We start from the raw sequence: 16,197 nt of genomic DNA, 5'->3' as shown, positions 1-16,197 counted from the left end.
TCATTTTAAATCAGGAGGACTAATTCGGACTAATTTCTTTTTATACCTTTCTGAGGTTCAAACATGACGTCACAATACAATTTTTTTTGTGTTTTTTTTTTCTGTCTGATTCTCTTTTGGGAATATTTCAAGACTCTCAATTCATCTCATCCGCATTACCTACTTTAAATGATTATTGATGCTATAAGTCAGTCATTTTAAAGCTATCATGCAACATTATCTGGGCTACAGGTCTCACTGGTGTGGCCTCCCGTGCTGACTCTTCCAACAGGCGCTGCCCTCTCTATGGATTCGCTGCACAAAGTGGTGGAATTCTGAGAGCACATCTACCATCTAGGAGGCTTTGGGGAGGAGAACAAGTGTCTCCACAACAAGAACTTAGAGAAGTTGAGGCCAAAGTTTGTGACAAAGCATCAACTGGAGATGGCGATTTCACTGTGATCTGATCATCTCCTGACTGTGGACCTTCACAGTGAAAAACTCCCTGTGGATCCTGGTCCCTGGGAGTCTTTTGTTGGCTTAGTAAGTGCGTGAAACTAGAGGAGGGACTCTTTGCTTCAGATACTCCCTGGGGGAACAGGAAATGCTTTTAGAGTGAAAGCGCACAGAGTTTTTGCCATCGACTTCTCCTCAAAAAGTCGTCTGAATTCCGGCGTCAAATGATGGTTTTCGCCAATGGAGCCGCCTTGCATGGGATGGACGCAGGGATGCTGGCTGACCTTGGATTATTCCACAGTGTGACCGAGCGCACAGATTATCACAGCAAAACCCCTTCGCCTTTAAATCCCTTTCACCTTTTTGAGGCAGGCGGTTTGACTGGAGAGGCACTGAGAGGTTTGCAGGGTGGGATAATCACTTTCGTTGCTCCAGATGTTTGGACCTCTGGTGGTCTTTCAATTGTCAGGATTTTTTTGTTCTTTCAATTATCATCATCTTCGTTCCTTACTATTATTTCAATGCTGCATGCGCGGTTTCTTGACTCAGAGGACTTGGTAAAATAAAACGTATGAAAACTGCAGGAGTCTGTCGTGTGTGTGTGTGTGTGTGTGTGTGTGTGTGTGTGTGTGTGTGTGTGTGTGTGTGTGTGTGTGTGTGTGTGTGTGTGTGTGTGTGTGTGTGTTGTAGTCTATGCGGGGTGTGCGCGTCATTTTCAGGTAAAGGGGCACTGACGCGTCTCATCCAGACGGGGGCGCTGTTGCCTCAGGGACTCAGGACTGAGGGTGAGACAGAGGAGGAGGAGGAGGAGGAGGAGAGAATTAGAACCGCGGGAAGATGTGAGTGTGCGACAGGAGCTGACGTGGCAGACGGCGGCTCGTTACCTCGGCGGCGCCGTGTCGATCCTCGGTGGACGACTCTGTTTCTCTCACCACGACGGCCTTGGTGACCTGCATGTCCGGATGCTGCTGCTTGGCTTCCTGTATGGCTATGGCCAGAGCCTGTAAAGGAAAAATCTGCTGATTTCTTCCTGACTCAACTGAGCATTGAACAACACCAAATTGTGAAAGTTTTTTCCGAGACAAACCAAATGTCTGCACTTTCAGACTTTCATCTTGCCGCCCCTTTTTTGTTTGGTTTTATTCGCTGAGGTGAAAGCGCCTCAGTACTTTTGGCTCTGTGAAGTTGGCACGGCTGTTTCCTTCCTCATTAGTCTATTTTAGATATTAAAAGGACCAAAATAGATGCAAAAAGTAACTCTTGCTCAAATTGCATGGTTATGTGTTGCAATTGAAAGCTTTACAGCATTTGTTGTAGGTAACTTTTAAGGACACATTTTTCTATGCTGCGTCATAAGGGTATGAAATCAACTAAATTAAGTGAGTAAAAATTTTATATCCTAAAATTAAAACAAATACATACAAAAAAAAAATTGACCTGCTCTTATTGTAAGGCTAGCTGCTAGTGTCAGAAACACCTGACAAGAGATGAACATAGTTTGCAATACTCATCCCGGCCACTGGATGCTGCTAAATCTCCCTCACTGGGCCTTAAACGTGAACGAAGTACGAAAACGTGCCGGTGTGTTCTCACCTGTTCCTGGTCCACGTCGTCGTCTCCCGTGATGATGATCCTCTTCTCGATCCTAGTTTCAGAATAACCTCCCTTCACCGTCTGCAACACATCACGACTCTCCCGTCAACAGCAGCTTTTTTTTTTTTTTTCGCACCGCAGAACCCACTTTACACCCTCTTTCACGCAAAACAGCGCGGCAATTAAATCAGGAGCTATTCACAGGTTTGGACCCACCTTTGTGACGTGGGTTGTTGCGGAGGTGACGTTCTCGGCGATGAGGATGGGAGAACCCGCCGACTCTCTACCCAGGCTGCTTACATGCACCTGGGGGAGACGGGGGAGAGAGAGAGAGGAAGAAAAAAAACAAGAGTCAGGAGAAAAAACTGCTGCAAATTCACAAATACATGCAAATTCTACGAGCAAAAAGCTATCTCGGTAAGTAGGTCTGAGCCCTGGAGAGCAGCCGGATTGTTTCGCACTCACAGGGGAAACACTCTGTCTGCTGGAGTAGGAGACGTCACTCAGTCCGGTGAGACCAGGATCCTGAAACACACCCGTTCAGACTTTCAGCTCGTTACACTTTCATACTTCTTGCCTGGCATGAAAATCGATGACCTACGTGAATTATGTTGATCCAATAAGAAAAAATGAGGGGACATGCAGGTATACTGGAGACTGTTGGTGAACTCAAAACATGTATGAGTGTGGCATGCAGCATGTGTAGGGTGCCTTGAAATTGTTAAAATATGTATATATATATGTATATATATATATATATGTATGTATATATATATATATATATATATGTACACCCTACACATTATTTCTTCCACTTAGCACCCGCTCACACCCCATATCGCCTTAGGGGTTGTAACCTTCTCACTTCTCACTTCACTTCTCACCCCCAACCCATTTTCATGCTTGCTTTGTTCTCTGACCTGATCTGTGAACTCCACAATGGTGGTGGTGACCTCCGACCCGTTGGGCTGCGTCTCCGTCCTGACGTCCGTCTTCCTCACCGCCGGCGTCGGCCGGACGTCGCTGGCCTCCCGGCTCAGCGGCGCCGCGGGTTGGACGCGGCCAGATTCTCTGTCCACCGACGAGGAGATGGGGACCGACCTCTTTGGTTTTTTGGGCACCACAGGCTGAGAAGCGGAAGAATGTTTTTGTTTAATTTGGCCGGAAGCTCTTACCTTGTTTACCTGAATCCAAAAAAGAAAAAATGTAACCCACAATAGCCCGGTGACATCAGTTTGTGTACTTGATTGGATCGAAACACTGTTATCTCAAAGTCTGTAAACTCAAACAAAGGAAACAAATATGAAAACAAATACTCCTCTAGAAAGATAACAGCATATTTAGCCCTCTGTTTACAGCCTCCTGCAACACCTGTGGCTGCGGTTGTTGCCTCTAACTAGAGGAGGTTTTTTGTGACCACCTGCTATGGCATCACAAAGGGATCATTTCCAGAAATGAGTCCTTTGGCACACACGGCTGGAAGGCGGAGGAAAGAAAGTACATTTAACCTTGCTGCAGGGGGAAACCGAAGACAAATATAATTATATTATAACTGACTGACAGGATTAGCGTTGCAGGCTGACCAGTGAAGACCTTTGACCTTTAAAGGTCAGGCACTTAAAGACAGATGTGGGTCGGGACCCTCCCGGCAGGTGGCCACACAGCGACTCCCTTATCTCTGTTGGCAACAGGAACTTCGGTATTTGTTCATCTGACTCAAATCCAGCAAGAAAACTTCCACTGCGAGGTCATCGTCCCTGAGCTAATAATCGCCGGTCTGAGGAGTGAGGTGAGATGCAGAGGAGGAGAGTGGGAGAGTCTTAACTCTGTTTCCTGTTATTTTGGCAAAAAAAATAAATAAACGTTTGCCTGCGACCGTTTCTTCAATTCCCTCCGTGTCCCGGGATAAAATAAAACTCTTTATTCGGGCGAAGGAGGGGCTATTTTTAGGGTGGCTAAAAACAGGAGGGCTGTTTACCTGCTGAGACGCGTCAAACTTGAGATGAAAAAAGCCTCTTAAGTCCTCCACACACCCACACACACACACACACACACACACACACACACACACACACACACACACACACAGAGGAATGTGCATGTTTATACCTGCCCGTCGGGCCGTTTCACCTCAGGCCGAACCTCTTCTGCTTGGATGTGTTTGGCCGGAGGGCTGCTGCTGCTGCTGCTGGCGCCTCTGGAGGGTGGAGCTGCAACCAGTGGAGGCGGGACTTCAGAGGGTCCCTGCTGCTGCTGCTGCTGCTGCGTCTGCGGCTGCTGCTGGAGGAAGTCCATGCTGAAGCACAGGCCGCCATCGGGTGACAGGTTGCGGTCCTCCAGCTCCGACATGCCCCTGGAGAACTCCTCCATGCCGGTCTGCAGGTCCGTGAGGACGGTGAAGTCCACCTCGGCCTCGAGGCTGGACGTGGAGCTGACCGTGATGCTGGAACACTTGCGCTCGATGCCCAGGTGGGTCTCCTTCAGGTAGAGGATGTCGTGGTCCTGGTCGTCCTCTGAAACGGAGCCCAGGCGTCTCTCCCAGGGTTCCCTCTGTGCAGCAGGAAATCCGAAGAAGAATCCAAATTTTAAACTGGAGAGACTAAAGTCGTCAGCATCCACGGTCCACTAACGGTGTTTGGACAAAGGAAAGCCTTTAAAAACAACCTGAAGCTAACCGGGAAAAATGTATTCCTGTCTCAGTCACAACAGATCATTCAGATTTCAGGTTTCTTTACTCAGTTGCAGTGCCTGGTTTTCATTGACAGCTTCTTGCTTTTTGAAAAGCAGCGTTGAAACCCTTTAAACCATTTACGCTACTTCGTTTCTGAATTTTATTGATTCGTTTTTCTACTTTTATATGTTTTTCCTACAATAATTACTGGGGGAAAAAGGCAATATAATCCCCAAAAGGGCCCAATCGCATGTAAAACTAGACTGTATAAAAATAAATGTGGCCTTTTTACGCAGTTTGTAGGAGTGTGTTAATTTAAAAGAGGGTGGCTCACTTGCGCTTCACTCAGAGGCTCCTCATGAATGGCTGGAGTGGGAGGCGTCTCCTGCAGAAGGTAAACAAACAGCAAAATGACCTTAGTATTCAAACACAGCAGCTCATTAAAGTCCCTTAAAAGAAAAAGGAAAACTGCAAGCAAAAAGGCAATAGATAACAGAGCGTGGATGTGATGTCACCTTCTTGAACACTCAGACTGAAACAAACAGTCGCAGGTGCAGTTTTTAGTGCCAATTCAATTCAAACACTCACAGACTCTGACTTCCATCTTTTCCGTTGCCCAAACGTAGCGTTGCTTTTCAACATGAGCACAGGAAATAAGAACTTTTCTTTAACCAGTTCTCTGTCATTCATTTTTTCATTTTAACAAAGCAAACACCAACAGCAGGGTGTTCAGACTGTGCCATCAACTTGTGGATGCTAAGATTAGCTAGCGCACAGCACGCTAACTCTGTGCATCCACCGCTTCCACAGTCATTTTTTTTTCTCTCTCGTTCTTTCTTCTTGCCCAAGTGAACTCACTCTGCACTCCTGATGCACTCTGGAGTTCAAGTGTGCGATTTGGGACCCTGCGAGTCACGCCAGGCCAATAAAACACACTTTCCTCTGTGGCGGAAGGCCACGCGTCAGTAGCATGCGCGCTCAGTTCACTCGTAGGTCGACATCATCATCGCGGATGACTGCGAGCGCAGTGGTGATGTCATGCACTGAGAGTTTAGATCTTCCCCCCCTCTCAAATCCCTTTCAGGAGGAAGGTATTCATATTCCTCAATGCAGCGTATGAATGCCCGAGTCCCAAAGAGGGTTTGGCAGCTCTGCAGCCAGTGATTACATCTAATCGTTTTTTTCCTTTTCTTTTCACCCCTCCCACCCATCATCCCCACCACCCCCACCACCACCACCACCACCACCACTGCTGCAGAGGTGCCAAGGCGGAACACGTGGCACGGACGCCCTTCTCACTGCCACTTATAGACGCACAAAGTAAAGCAGCGGAGAAGGCCTTGCGCTCCTTCCAACAGCAGCCACGTGCGATCCCGTGAGGATGCTGGAAGAAGAGGCCAGATGCTAAGGTGACGAGTTTAAGAGGGAGGTGGGGCGGGGGGGGATGGGGGTGGGGGTGAGTTAGGATAAGGATGCCAGAAGCTTTAACATTCGTCATCTTTCTTTTCGCTTCAAGGCCTTTTTTCAACAGCTCAGAGACGGCCAAGCGGATGTCAAGCTCTGCAGAGTGTTGGGGGGGTGGGGGGTGGGGGGGGTGAGGGGTGGGGGGAGAGTGGTGTTGGACACCGGAAAGCAAAAAAAGCTCTCTGGCCCGATGATGCAATGCGTAGGGGAGGCGGTGAACTTTTGCTTTCTCAAACACAGCCACATGAGTTCTGGAGTTATGTGGGTGATTGTTTTGCTTTGCTGTTTGTTTGTTTGTTTGTTTGTTTGTTTGTCTCTCAACTAGATGGTCAAAAACAAGACCGTCGCCCGAAGCTCATGCAATGTTTGACAATGTTGGCTACGTTTTTTCCTGATGATGGAGTGGGGGAGGATCGGGGCGGTGCAGGGCGGATGGTTTTACCGCTTGCTTCCTCTTGGAGGCGTCCTGGCCGGGGGGCCAGTGGTGGACGTGGCTGGTGTCCCGGGACCAGTGCGCCCTGAGGGGGAGGGTCCTGGGCGGAGCCGCCGGCGCCCTGGAGCCGCAGGCCTGAGCCTCTCTCAGCTCCCAGTCTCGTTCCTCCAGCGCACCGTCACTCCTCCTCAACTCCTGCCGTCCAATCAGCTCCCTCCCCGCCTGCTGCCGCTGCTGCTGTTTTGGAAGCGACGCCTCGCAGGATCCGTCTTTTGACTCGGCCGCGTGTACGTGCGGCCAGCCGCCGTCCGCCTGGCTCTCGCTCTGGGGATTGCTGTCTCTGCCCTCCCTGTTCAAAGACTTCTTTGATCTCTGAGGTTTTAGAGGAACTATTTTGGCGACTTCTGAGTGCAAATTCCCCGTTTTTGGCTGGCGGGGCTCGGCCTCTTTTGTTTGCCGCGCCTCGCTCGGCCTCGTGCCGCTCTCAGTTCTCGTCCTGGCGCCCTTCGGGACGAAATCGGCGGCCAGCGGAGCTTCAAAGGTCTTTGGTCTCTCGGGACAGGAACCGCGCTCGTACTGACAATGCCCGCGATCTTTATCCGGCTTCGCCCCGGTCGTGTTGTCTGGCGAAGGCCCGTATCCGTTCTCCTGAACGCTGCCTGTCGACACGCGGTAACGACCTTCTGCGTCTGCTTCCCGTTTCCCGTTTCGTTTTAAAATATCCTGAGGCTTTTGGCAGTTTGTGACTGAGAGCGTTTGCTCCCCCACGGAAGACTTCTTATTGTGCCGCGGCTCATAGCAAGTGTCCAGCGAGCCTTCACAGGCATCGGCGGCCGCCTATGTTGACATAGAGTAGACAGTGACATTAGCCTATAGCTGCACACACCGGCCCTCTGCTTAGAACTATCAGGGGACCTACGACAATGGGAGTAGATTTGGAAGAAAAAAAAAGAAAAAAAGAGTAAACCACGCCCCCTGTTTGGCAACAACACCGGTTCCAACGTCGTCTTTGAGTTTCTAGTTTCAAAATGTCAAATTGTGTCTTTTTGCTTTTCTTTCATCTGAGCCAACTTTCGAGTTCTATCAACGTCACAGCCGACCCTGGAAGCCGTGTTGTTGCTACGCCAGTCCAGTTAAGAATTCCTGACGGTCGGATCTGGTTCTTACTGGTTTGCGCTCCGGGGTTCCTCCAGGCGGGGTGGCGGAGGACAGGCGCTTCTCTCTCTGGGCCATCTTGCTGTTGGGTTGCCTCAGAGCCCTCTTCAGCTCGTTGATGCTGGCCTGGTGCTTCTGCAGGATGTCCTCCGACTTGTCCAAGAACTGCTGCTTTCACAGTGGAGCGCAAGAGCAAAAGTGTCATTTTGTCCTTTGTTATCCCCAAATTTTGACATAAGTGCAGCATCGCCCGTTTCTTCCCTTCACACTGAGGCGATTCTAGATAAGACTCTTCAAGTGAAATGAAAGCACAGGCAACCAGACTCTGAGAAGGAAGCTAGCACTCTGCCTCAGTCAGCACAAACACAGTAAAAAAAGTACAAAAATAAATAAGAACCAAAACAAAAGAGGGGATTCAAACTTATTTGCTGATCCAAATCTAGACACACAGACGACTCCCGCTCCGACTGGCGGGCAGCAGACACTGCAAAACTCAAAAATACTGCTGGTTTTTTTCCTGTGTTTTTTTTTCTAAAAAAAAAACAAAATAGACACAAAGAAAGAAAATCCAAACTTGTTTGCTTGGAACTGTCTTCCAGGCACTAAGACGAGATAAAAAATGATGCATAATAAAAAATAAGAACAGAGAACAACCAATGGGCGACACACAGCACACGTGAGAAACAGAGGACAGCAGTACCTCCTGTTTGGGCCGAGCGGCGACCACATCCTTGTCCCCCCGAGGAGGTGAGGGCAGGTGAGATGGAGCGGAGGGGAGTTTTAGAGCAAGGCGGAGGCGGGGGAGGGAGGGAGAAGGGTTGCGTGCAGAGACAGAAAGGTAGAGTGCTGCAGGTGAGTCCAAAAAAACAAAACAAACAAACAAAACAAAAAAAAAAACAGGCAGGCGGCCACACAAACATGATCGGGGAGTTCTGACGCTGAGCCGAGGAGACGGACAGAGATGATTCCTCGGCCAACTCGTCGTTCAAGCACTCGACGGACGACAGATAATTCCCGCATCCCGAGCGACGGCGAGGGGGGAATCTCAGCAGCGGCGACGGCCAAATTAGCCGACTAATGCTAATGCACGGGCGGCGCTTTCTGCAGCATCGGCCAAAGAGCAGGCGAGCTGGAGTGATTTGAGCAAACTCTTTGCGCAGGTGGAAAAAAACAAGTCAATTCTTGTCACGCGTCTCATCTCAGCTGAGGGAAGCCCATGGTTCCCGAGAGCAACAGCAGAGCTTCACAGGCCATTTGTTTGTTTTCTCTCTGTCACTGTTTAAGCAAATCAGTCAAATTTAATGTGGAAAGTTTCATGCACCCTCATGCAAATTCCTCCGTTTTGCAAGATTTAAAAGGCTTTTACAAATGAAACTCTTAAGGTTTACGACCTATTAGTGGGTTTTCTTTGGTTACTTGGAAAACTGGGGTTTCACAGCTGTTTTGCCACACAGCGCTGGACTTTCAACTGTTTTTATGTTGTTTTTTTTTTTGTTTTCTTCATCACCGAACTAAAACATCTTCTCATGCACAGCCGCAGAAAGAACATTATTATGCAAATACTGCGCGACAGGAGCAACTTGACTGCAGTTTCTCCAAGGATCAAGAGAAAAGGAGAGAAATGTATGCCGCTTCATACAGTGGGAGTCTGTATATTCACACTACGGGATGTAAATGGTGGCATATTTACTCTTATTAGGCGCGAAAGCGGCTTATTTGGAGCGTCGTCTTTCCCAGAATGAGGGCTAAAGCGGGAAACGCGTCGCAATCATACGTTGCTGCACAGCTTCCTTAACCAGAGTGACTAATTCAACTCTGATATTCCTGTGCTCAGTCTGAATAAATACATATTAAACATCTACATTCATCTTAACATACGGTCATGCACGTTTAATGGTTGGCAGTACAAAAAAAAAAAAAAAAAAATCTTGGAAATGGTGACATTAGCGCTTCCCTCACTGGGGGCCGTGCGGCGCGAGCAGCAAGAACAAACCCACACAGACGGAGGGACGGACGGACGGACGGACGGACGGACAGACGAGGAGTTCTAAGGCCAAACAAAAAACAACAAAAATACCTCTGGTTTGGAGTCTGCAGGTGAGTCTGCCTCCTCACCCTGCAGGAGAGAAGGAGGACGACAGGGCAGAGAGGTGGGAGAGCGGCGGTCAGCAAAGTGAGTTAACATTTCAGCGGGGGGGCAGACGGGGTCTATTAGATGCCGGATGCTTGGGTTTTTCAAAAAAAAATTAAAAAATTAAAAATAGCGCAGCCCAGAGGTCAAGTCAGATCTCGGGAGGTGTGTTGTGAAATGTTGGAAGGAGAGGAGTCGTACTGAGAAAAGAGGGATTTAAAAAAAGGAAAAGAAGAAGAAAAAGAAGTTGGGTTTGTTAGTCGAGAATGAAAAGGAATGCGAGAGAAGGAAGGATGAGGGAACTTTCCCCTTCTGTTCAAATATTGATATCATTTTGATATTTTCAGCTTGGATATAAATATGTAATGCGCTGGTGACTAGATTGACAGTGTTAACTGGGCAGCTTGGCTCACACTGTCCTCACTGAGGTTCTCCTCTCTGATCTCGTACCTTCAGCTCTAAAGTCCTGCCGAACGCCGACACGTCGCCACCCCTGTGAACTTCATCCTGGTCCTCGTAATCATGAGGATCCAGCTCGTGGTCGGTGGACTGGTTCTGGTCCTGGTCGTGGTAATGGTACTGGTCATGCTCCAGGTCCAGGCTGCCCTCTTGGTCCAGGTCGTCCCTGGACATGAACTGGGTTCGATCGCTGGAGCTGCGCTGGGACAGCTGGTCCATGCTGTCGCCAAGAGCCGAGGCTGGAGAGGCAGACGTCACTGACCAATCAGCACTCAGCTTTGAACCTGTGCAGCATCATCTCGGCCAATCCAAGGCCATGTGCGTGTTGATGCGTGTGTCTGCTTTGTGTGTTTTGTGAAATAAATAAACAAGTGGTCAATCTCACCTCCATCAATGCTTCTGGCCAGCAAGTACCTCTTGCTGACCGACCTTTCAAACTGAGGGGCCGGCCTGTCAATCAAGGCGCTGGCCTGTCTGGTCTGAGCTTGGGTCCGCCCACTGTAGCGGAACTTGGAGCCAATCACCAGGAAGCCCTTGGGAGGCGGCTCTGGAGAGACCAACCTATGGAAAAGTTTCTAAGTCAAGCTGCCAGAAAATGAAACCCCGATGACATCCGACAGACTGAAGGTTGAATTTACTGCTAGTACTCCATGTTTTTTCCCTCATAAAGTTCAGTCACAGGCAATGTTGTATCGCTGTTAATTTAGATTAAAAAAAAACTTTAATAAAGCTCGTTTGGTGAATTTTTAGAGCAGCTTCTTAGGTTAACTTAGAACAGACCTAAAGTTGTTGTCATTTCCTTGTTATAGTCATTATGGTCACTTGACTTCCCCATAAACTGTCACAAACACTTAAAACTCTGTGACACCAACAAAATAAAAGCCTTCTAATGGAGGTAGTGGTAAACTAGTAAAATACTTGTGCATTTGTGCCATATGAAGTGCCTCTTTACAAATGCTGAAAGATCATGCAGGTGCAATTTGGGTGGTGATGTTTTTTTCTGTGGGTCCTACCTGAAGAAGGTGTGGTGCTCAATGCAGACCTTCCACAAACGCTTCGAAGCCCGGTGGTTGGGCAGCTTGAAGCCTATGGTGCTCTCAAACTGTTCATACTTAGCAGTGGGTGGTGGTGGAGGGGGGGGGAGGAGGGGGAGGAGGGGGAGGAGGAGGAGGAGGAGGAGGGAAGGTGAAGAGGCAGAAAAAGGGGAGTGATGGGAGCCGGTGAGGGGTGGCAAGGTGAATTGTAGAAAAATCAATACTATCAGCACTGCTTTTTTTTTTGTCTGTTTACAGATAGAATATATAGATGGATAATATTCTATTCTGCTTCCTGCTGCCGCGTCGGGCTGATTTTCATTCTCCACCCAAAACAACGATTAGCCGCTGGTGCGCACAGCCGACATGAGATGTTCAGTCATGCGGACCCACAGCGGCGGTTTCCAATCAATAGGCTATTAGCAAAATAACATGTCCTCAGCACTGAGACAGTCCATTACACATGAAAGGTTTTTAAAAGAAAAGAGCAACGCTGAAAGCAGACAAAACAAAGAGACAAACACAGCGCGCTGGTTTTCTAAAAAAACGCCGGGCAGATACCGGAACGGCCGGCGGAACGGAACCAAACAACTGCGGCTCGACTGTATCCTTGGAGACCGGAGCGAGCCAGACGCGGCTTTAACATTTGCAAGTGAAATCCTTGATTAGAGTGCAAATCCCGGCTGGCTAATACTTCACAGTCGTAAGAGGAAGCGAGGAAGGGAGACGTAAAAAAAGAAAAGAAAAAGATCTGCGACCCATCAACCAAAAAACTTGCTGCTATCTGAGCCCAGAATAGTTCCTCCTTCACTGTCACGTGGAAAGCGATAGAATAATCACAGAAGCAGCATATTTATCAGGCTGGCTCGTGATCTGGAACTGTGGAAACTGTAAAAAGTATCTTTTTACCAGAGGAAGGTCTGCTCCACTTGTCTCTGACTGACATGTTTGGTCCAAGTGGCACTGTGTAGGCAGTAGTTTGAAGCTATTTTGACCGTGCTTTTGAATCTGTTATCTAGAGATGATGAGATAATCCTCACAAATCTTCATAATCCTCAATCAAGTGAACTCCTGTTACACAAGACAACAAAACTCTCTCTCCCAGTGACGGTGAGGTGATTGTTGGACTGTTTCAGGAATGCATCGAGGCGCTACAGTTCCCAGAGCAGCTCGGGGCTCCGGTGTGGGTGTGAGGACCGAGGCGGCGTCTTCGTACCTCTCCTGGTCGGATCTTGATGTAGAAGTTGCTCCGCTTGTAGGAGATCTTGAGTATTTTGGGCCAGGCGAAGCGGTTGATCCTCAGGCGGTCCCGGTAGATGAGCAGACCGTTTGCGCTCACGCCCAGCATGATGTCAATCCCCTCCGAGTCCTGCCACCCGGGTACACAGCAGCAACGCACAGTCTTAGACGAGGCTGAAAGACAATGTGGGCTTTTTTTCCCCTCCTGCTTCTCCTACCTTGGCATGATGCAGGTCCACTCCGTACATGGAGAGCTTCTTGGCATTTTCTAAAAAGTTCACCTCTGCGTCTGCCGGACTCATCCCCCTGCAGCAGACAACACTCATCACTTCTCTCCGTCGACCCCGCAGCTTTGCACTTTCCCATACACAGGGTGTCCCAAAAGATTTGACATTATTTCGCAGGCCAATCATTTTGGCAATTCTTGTTGGAGTAACTTTAAATTTTCACAGAATGTATAGAAACAGATCAAGATTTGATGTTTAATTTTTGTTTTGTTTTCATGTTGAGCCATGCCCTTCACTCCCAGAGAGAAGCCCTTTTGCACCTTGGAATACGCTCACACACTGTCACCCAGATGTGACACGGCACCAGTGTTGTTGGGATTACCCCATAAAAGTAATCCAACTACTGATTACTGATTACTCCTTTAAAAGTAATCTAATTATTCATTTAACGACTTTGTTTCATGAGTAATCAATTACTAATTACTAATTACTTTAGTTAAAAAAAAAAAGATAAGGTAACAGGCTTGTTTCCTGCACCTACTGTACAACGAGATGAACTCAAAATAATGTTTGTATTTCCAGCTACAAATGCAATCGCAAAACGCATATCAATGACGTTGCATGCACGGCTGTATCATCAATCTGTGACGCCATTGTTTTCTGTTGTTTTTCTAAATTTCAGACATTTTGTGGATAATAAGATATTTTTTAGCTTGCAAAATATTTCAGAAAAGTAATGGACTCGTTACTTCATAAAGTAATTATGATGAGTAAACCATTACTCTGTTACTAAAAAAGCAGTATGATTACAGTAGTGGATTACTTAGTAAAAGATTACTCGCCAAACACGGCACGGCACACCCAGTTGACATGTGCCGTGCCACATATTGAACACTTATGAAATCGATCCCATAATAAACTTAGGATGTTCAACACCTAAACTCTTCAATTTCCTTGAGCTAGACTTAGTCGATTTCAAGACAATTGCTTTTGGAATGATGTTCCATTTTTTTTGGGCCCCCCTGTATTTCCACCACCGCCGCAGTCCACCCCTCTGACCTGTAGTTGTGGTGCAGCTCCATCACCCTCTCCTCCAGCTCCCTCGTCTGGTTGGGCGCGAAGCGGAAGTCGCTTACGTAGTCGGGGCCGTGCTCCTCGGGATCGTAGTCGCCCAGCTCGGCCTGCACGGTGTAGGAGCCCAGGAGGGCGTGAGTGACGAAGGAGCAGGGCAGGCGGCCGGACAGGATGTCGTCCCTCAACTGCAGGCACAGGTAGTACCTGCGCAGAGGGAGGAGGCAGGCTGAGCAGCTGCTGTCGGAAGCAACCGTCGAACCGCGCTGGGCTCTGCGATTCAGCGAAAGTTGGAGCGTAAAAAGTAAAGTTGGTATTGATCGGCCGTGCGCTTAAAAAGGTGATAATCCTGGTGACACAGTTAGAATCAGTGGGTGGAACTGCAAAATATCATGTATACTCGTGTACCATGAGATAATGGTAAGAAATGGGAGATGGACTGCACCTATATAGCGCTTTCCAGCACCTTCACAGTACCCCAAAGCGCTTTACAATGGCCTCTCATTCACCCATTCACTCACACATTCACACACCAATGGGTGGCTGCTGCCATGCAAGGCGCTGCCAGCTGCATTGGGAGCAATTCAGGGTTAAGTGTCTTGCCCAAGGACACAACGACAGACTGGGATTGAGCGGGATTTGAACTGCCAACCTTTCAGTCATTGGACAACCCGCTCTACCTCCTGAGCCACAGTCGCCGTCAGGTGAGCTGTGGAAAATTATCCAACTTCACTTAATTAGTCCAAAAAGATACTAACACTCTATTGTCGAGTGAATGTGCTTTAAAAAGGGATGGAAGCCTCTTTCCCTCCTTCAATTCCTCCCATGACATCAGGTCTGTCTGCATCTAAACAGGCCCAGGTTTCACAGTTGGAAATGACTATCTTCTTTCTTCACACATTGACACAAATGTTTTGATCATTTCAATGCACATATTGGCTTGAACTCCACCATCACTTCTCCCCATGACAGTGGAACCCCACACCAGCTAACCACTAAACCCCACAGTCAACCAGTTAACAAGCCTACCTGGTGATGTCTTCGATGAGCACCGACGGATCCGGAGGGTAAAACTTGACGGCAAATCCAAAAATCCATGAACCAACTGCGTGAGGAGGGGGAGGATAGATCAGAAATGTTCAAAGTTGTTCAAATTGTTCAAGTGTGTGTGTGTGTGTGTGTGTGTGTGACACTTACCCCTGATTTGCTTCTTGATCTCCTTGGAGGGATCCAACCAATTCTGACACACAGGGGAAAGAAACAGTCACTGTCAAAATACTCCATTTATACATCGTACACTAGTGAGTGGAGTCGCTGTCAGCTGCTGCTGAGCCCCTCAGCTCCCTCGCTGGAAGCCGAGCGTGTTTGTCCTTAAGGGAAAATAGATGAAGGCCTCTGTGCACAGCGGCAGCCTCCACACTGCAGCTGAGTGAAGCTCCCAAGCGCTTAATGTCACCGCGGTGTCATGGCGCGTTGCAGGCCTTGAGCCGAGCATTTTAAGGCTCTGCTCTGTAATCACAGTTTTTAAAGTTTAGAGGTCACGCGTGGCACCTTTGCACCGATGCTTAGACACTTGACGAAAGGCCAAGCAAAGATTCGGCACTTTAAAAACACCCTGCGGAAGGGAAATGTCAGGAGGGGGAAGTGGCTTGGCTGAGGAAAGCGATGGCGGTGTTTGTTCTGTGATAGCTAAAAACAAAGTGAGACTGCGCAAGTCATTTGGTGAGATAGACACAGCATGGAATCGACTTGGGATATCATGGAAGAATAACAATAGAAAATAGAAAAGGCACTGAAGTGCAAGTTGTCTTCTATGGTCTTGAGTTATTGGATACGGAGACTGTTGAGCTTGCTCATGTTTCTATGTGAGTTTTTGCATGTGTCTGAGTGTGTGTGTGTGTGTGTGTAAGTGCATGCGCGCACATGCACGCCTGACCTTGGAGTTGTCCGTGTCTTGGAAAGTCAGACCAAAGTAGTCTCTCTCCAGCAGGTTCAGATGGCCACACACCATGTCCAGCAGGGTCTGGCCCTTGGCAAATTTCTGTTAGACACACACACACACACACACACACACACACACACACACACACACACACACACACACACACACACACACACACACACACACACACACACACACACACACACACACACACGGAGGAATATATATGAGAACACACACGCGCACGCAGCGAGGGGGAAGGTGACAAGATGCAGCAGCATTATGGGGAGTAGAATAAAAAGGCAGATGGCAGAGTGGGACGCTTCTACACAGTCTGCTTCCC

General features: G+C 48.3%; 1 protein-coding gene across 9 annotated transcripts in view; it reads right to left on the bottom strand.

Annotated features, from left to right (window-relative positions):
• Positions 1 to 1,031: 1,031 nt before the first annotated feature.
• Positions 1,032 to 16,197, bottom strand: part of LOC142898984 (band 4.1-like protein 1) — a 36,609-nt gene continuing 21,443 nt past the window's right edge. For 2 of the 9 annotated variants that reach the window (XM_076042314.1, XM_076042315.1), the window contains exons 4-24: positions 15,849 to 15,953; positions 15,110 to 15,152; positions 14,942 to 15,017; positions 13,901 to 14,119; positions 12,833 to 12,920; positions 12,592 to 12,744; positions 11,355 to 11,452; positions 10,727 to 10,902; positions 10,333 to 10,580; positions 9,829 to 9,867; positions 8,452 to 8,481; positions 7,764 to 7,922; positions 6,606 to 7,433; positions 5,034 to 5,084; positions 4,138 to 4,578; positions 2,949 to 3,155; positions 2,494 to 2,553; positions 2,245 to 2,334; positions 2,029 to 2,109; positions 1,320 to 1,436; positions 1,032 to 1,214 (exon numbers count right to left, since the gene is read on the bottom strand). In XM_076042314.1, coding sequence (XP_075898429.1) covers positions 1,209 to 1,214; positions 1,320 to 1,436; positions 2,029 to 2,109; positions 2,245 to 2,334; positions 2,494 to 2,553; positions 2,949 to 3,155; positions 4,138 to 4,578; positions 5,034 to 5,084; positions 6,606 to 7,433; positions 7,764 to 7,922; positions 8,452 to 8,481; positions 9,829 to 9,867; positions 10,333 to 10,580; positions 10,727 to 10,902; positions 11,355 to 11,452; positions 12,592 to 12,744; positions 12,833 to 12,920; positions 13,901 to 14,119; positions 14,942 to 15,017; positions 15,110 to 15,152; positions 15,849 to 15,953 — 3,315 coding nt within the window. In that variant the 3' untranslated portion in view covers positions 1,032 to 1,208. The remainder of the gene's footprint in view (positions 1,215 to 1,319; positions 1,437 to 2,028; positions 2,110 to 2,244; positions 2,335 to 2,493; positions 2,554 to 2,948; positions 3,156 to 4,137; positions 4,579 to 5,033; positions 5,085 to 6,605; positions 7,434 to 7,763; positions 7,923 to 8,451; positions 8,482 to 9,828; positions 9,868 to 10,332; positions 10,581 to 10,726; positions 10,903 to 11,354; positions 11,453 to 12,591; positions 12,745 to 12,832; positions 12,921 to 13,900; positions 14,120 to 14,941; positions 15,018 to 15,109; positions 15,153 to 15,848; positions 15,954 to 16,197) is intronic. The other 7 variants (XM_076042317.1, XM_076042316.1, XM_076042318.1 and 4 more) reach the window with 7 other exon arrangements.

This window comes from Nelusetta ayraudi, unplaced genomic scaffold (assembly GCF_046127955.1).
Source record: "Nelusetta ayraudi isolate G7.1 ecotype Tasmania unplaced genomic scaffold, CSIRO-AGI_Nayr_v1 ptg000070l, whole genome shotgun sequence".
NCBI lineage: Eukaryota > Metazoa > Chordata > Actinopteri > Tetraodontiformes > Monacanthidae > Nelusetta > Nelusetta ayraudi.
This window is presented reverse-complemented; position numbering and strand designations above follow the sequence as displayed.